The sequence below is a fragment of the Halichoerus grypus genome, chromosome 1, assembly GCF_964656455.1.
Source record: "Halichoerus grypus chromosome 1, mHalGry1.hap1.1, whole genome shotgun sequence".
Taxonomy (NCBI): Eukaryota; Metazoa; Chordata; class Mammalia; order Carnivora; family Phocidae; genus Halichoerus; species Halichoerus grypus.
In genome coordinates, this window is record NC_135712.1 from 205,856,378 (window position 1) to 205,860,746 (window position 4,369).

At 40.5% G+C, this 4,369-nt stretch overlaps 1 protein-coding gene across 1 annotated transcript; it reads right to left on the reverse strand.

The window, feature by feature from the left end:
* Positions 1–1,338: 1,338 nt before the first annotated feature.
* LOC118533703 (olfactory receptor-like protein OLF4) lies at positions 1,339–2,292 on the reverse strand. Its single transcript, XM_036089117.2, has one exon. The coding sequence runs from the start codon at positions 2,290–2,292 to the stop codon at positions 1,339–1,341; it is 954 nt and encodes a 317-aa protein (XP_035945010.1).
* Positions 2,293–4,369: the final 2,077 nt, after the last annotated feature.

Below are 4,369 nucleotides of genomic sequence, written 5' to 3' on the forward strand. Positions count from 1 at the left end.
GAATCATATTTGTATGTAGCACTGGAAGTGTTCACCCAGAAACCAGAACATAATTTAATAAAACCCTAAACAAATAAGTGAAACCATATGACAACTGACTTTCTCTGTTTGACTTATTTCACTTAGCATAATCTCCTCCAGTCCCATCCATGTTGATGTAAAAGTTGGGTATTCATCATTTCTGACGGCTGAGGAAGGGAAAAATGAAGGGGGGGAAATCAGAGGGGGAGACGAACCATGAGAGACTATGGACTCTGAGAAACAAACTGAGGGTCTTAGAGGGGAGGGGGGTGGGGGGATGGGTTAGCCCTGTGATGGGTATTAAGGAGGACAGGTACTGCATGGAGCACTGGGTGTTATACAAAAACAATGAATCATGGAACACTACATCAAAAACTAATGATGTACTGTATTGGGACTAACATAACATAATAAAATAAAATTAAATTTTAAAAAAAGAAAGTATCCCCCCCAAATAAAAATAAAACCCTAAACATGCCACCAGCGTTCATATTAATAAATACACCTTACAGAAGGACCTTGATATTCCATAATTCAATAGGTAGAGGAAGTGCCTGAGAAAGAAATATTTTGCATAGCAATAAATGTATGATTTAATATTTTGCTTCATCATCCTTAAAGCAAGTTTGACTCTAAAGCCATATTATGCCAATGTAGTTTTTCCACATTTGTCTTTCTGTGTAGATTCCACTTGGAGATATGTATTTTATTATCATTTTTTTGTCGGTGACTATGGGAGGCGGTGGACACAAGCTGTGTAACAGGATCCTAATGTGTAGAAAAATCCCCATGATCAGCTATAACCACTGGTACATCAAAGTCTGCATTCTCAGGAAGAGCAGTTAAGGTAGCGATATGCAAAGGAATGATGTTCACAAAAGTGAAGCATAGTGGTCTCATATTTTTCTCTTTTATAAACTTATATAAATAACTGTGGTTGTCAAGATAGATTTTCCATAGGAGTAGTACTCAGTCAAACAAAATAAAAATACTCACTAAGATATATTTCATTTGAGAAGAAATTATTCTTAGCAGATCCATGTAGTTCTTTGAAGTAGTCGAGAATTTCCAAATAGTTTACATCCAAAGTTAGGAATAACACTGAAAGAGTACACGTACGACTAACAGAAAATCTCTTGGGTGTCAGAGATGTCACAAAGCTTAAAGTGAATTACATACATTATACAGAGGGGTCAAAACCAAAAAAATAGAAATTCTAGGAAATAAATTAGGAAAACAAGTTCTACTTCCACGATCTGCATAAATAAATCACAACTTTTGTCTAAGGCCTCAGGCCCTGCCAATACGGGCACCTCTTCAGCCCAGGACAGTTGGCCCTTTTAGAGCTGTCATCCCAGAGAACCTCATCAGAACCTTCTTTATGTCTTTATTTCTCAGGCTGTAGATGAAGGGGTTCAGCATAGGTGTGACCACTGTGTACATAACAGAGGCTACTGCACTTGAGTGGGAGCTCTGGGTAGCAGCAGAGCTAAGGTACACTCCTAGGCTGGTACAATAAAATAAGGAGACAACCGAGAGGTGAGATGCACAGGTGGAAAATGCTTTATACTTGCCCTGAGCTGATGAGATCCCAAGTATGGAAGAAACTATCTTAGAATAAGAGTAAAGGACCCCAACCAGGGGAGCACCCCCCAGCAGCACAGTTGCAAAATACACCACTATGTTATTAAGAAAGGTGTCAGAGCAGGCAAGTTGGATCATCTGATTGAGTTCACAGAAGAAGTGGGGAATTTCCACCTTTCTACAGAAGGATACTTGCAAGACCATTAAGCTTTCTAACAAGGAATGCAGGATGCTCATGATCCAGGACACCAGAACCAACAGTCCACAGAGCCTGGGTTTCATGAGGACCATGTAGTGCAGGGGGTGACAGATGGCCACAAAGCGGTCATAAGCCATCACAGTCAGGAGAAAGATGTCTAATCCTGTAAACAGTATGAAAAAATACATCTGCACGATGCAGCCTGAGTAAGTTATGACTTTGCTCTGAGTCTGGATGTTCCACAGCATCTTGGGGATGGTGGTGGAGGTGAAACAGATGTCTACAAAGGACAGATTGGCAAGGAAGAAGTACATGGGGGTGTGGAGGTGAGAGTCAGAGTTGACAGCCAGGATGATGAGCAGGTTTCCAAACACAGTGATCAGGTACATGGAGAGGAAAAGCCCAAATATGAGGGGCTGCAGTTCTGGATCCTCTGAAAATCCCAGAAGAAGAAACTCTGAAATTCCTGTATCATTTCCTGGTTCCATGTGGTGGAGGTGACTATCAGTACAGGGAAACTAACATGACTAATTTTAACACAAATGGACATTTCTTGTAATGTAGAAATGATAAAATTTATATTTGTCCAGTCAAGTTACTAATATCAATATTTTGTGAATGGATCTGGGCCCCTTTACAGGATCCCTATTTCCTCTCTTATTAGGAATTTTCAGCACAACGTCAGATGTTCCCCAAAAGGTCTGTTATTGTACAGTTGAATAAGAAAGTATTTAATGTACTTTAGGGATATATAGAGTGTCAACCATGTTTCATAAATTTCTGCTCATAAAGTAGAGGGTGCTGAAAAGCAATAGTCCCTACAATTCAATGATGATGGTAGGACGGAAGCATATACAAAGATTAAATAATCATGAGATGGGGGCAGATGCTATGAAAAAACAGAAGCTGTTTAAGGGAGAGAGTGAATGGGGTGTTATGTTGGGTGTCCAGTCAAGATTGGCTAAGAAGGTGACTTTTGAACAGAGACCTCATGGAAGAGAGGGTGGATGGTGGGAGGTCTTCCTGGCAGATGGAACAGCCAGTGCAAAGGCTCTGAGGAAGTGCTTCTGTCAGAAAATCAAGGGTCAGAAGGGAGCCAGTGTGTTGAGGGGAATGGACAATGTTGAGGGAGCGATGAGAGGAGTTGGCAGTGAATTTCCTAGAACCATGTGGCCTCATAGCTGCTTAAAATTCAAGGCAGAGGGACTTCCTTGTCCACACTATGTACCTCTTGCACTTTATGATCTGGTTGCAATACGGTCTGGTCCATTGAACATCCCTCCTCAGTATCATCTGTTGATTAAGTTTGGGCTGTGTATTATAAGGGTCACCTTGTAATGGAAGAGCCCACGTATCCTGGCTCTCAGGACTGCTCTCACTCATCAAGGTGCCCACACGCACGTGCACACACGCACACACACCCACACACACACAGTGTAACATACACAGAACACAGCACACCATGTCCTCCTGGTGTGTGTTACTCTATGTCCTTCTCACCCTACCCCCCGCTTTCCCTAACACACTGTTTATGATATGAATGCATACACATCATATTACCCTTCCCATAAGGAATGTAGAAACAGTACCCAGAAATTCCTATTCATAGCTTTCCAGGGACAAATCATCTTGGGGTTCCATTTTGGAATGGCCACTTTTGACCTGTGTGTAAAGAAACATAAATAATTGTGTTCAATAAGTAGATAGATAGATAGATGGATAGATAGAGAAAGAGAGAGGAGGAAAGGAGGGGAGAAATGATATGGACATGAAGAATAAATTGATCTAATCAGCTCAGTTGCCCTGAGAGACTGAGGAAGAAAAGCTTCTTTGCTGCTGGTGGCATCCCATCCTGGCTTTATCCCATTTATACCCTGCAAAAATAATAAAAGAGCAAAAATAAATTGTCCAAAAGACAAAAGTAGTGACATCTTTATGGTGTGAAACACCTTACAGATTGAACATCACAAGAGAAAAATGAGTAAAAAGAATAAACCAACACTTCACAAAATTTGATGTTTTTATTATCAGATAGCATAAGACTTATTTTTCCTGTGCCTTTTCCATATTTATTTGACCAATTGGTTTTTATTTGGTCCAATAGAGAATGGGGCAAGCCCCTTTATCACTTTTCATATGTGACATCTTTTTGTGTTTACTTGTCATTCTTAGCCTTTGGGTTTTATTCACTTTCTTGACAAGTCCCAGGACCACATCTACATCTATTGGTTCTGTTCCTTGTCCAACATGCAAAGGCCTCACCAGACCCTGTAAAATCCTACACACCCCATGGCAATCTATCCTCTTTCTCTGAATACTCTTCATGCAACTTATCCAAGGACATTATCTCATACTCACATTTATCTCACAGCATGATTGTCTGTCACTCTTACGTAAGGACCAAAGGAGCAAGAACTTCACCTGTACTGTTCATCTTTTTCTTTATGGATGTGGATGTACACGCACTTATATAGGAACAAATTCAAGAAAATGAGACATTATGAAATACAAAGTATGCCAGAGGAGACAAAACCAGGTTAAAGAGAGCAGTTTCAGTACAACAGT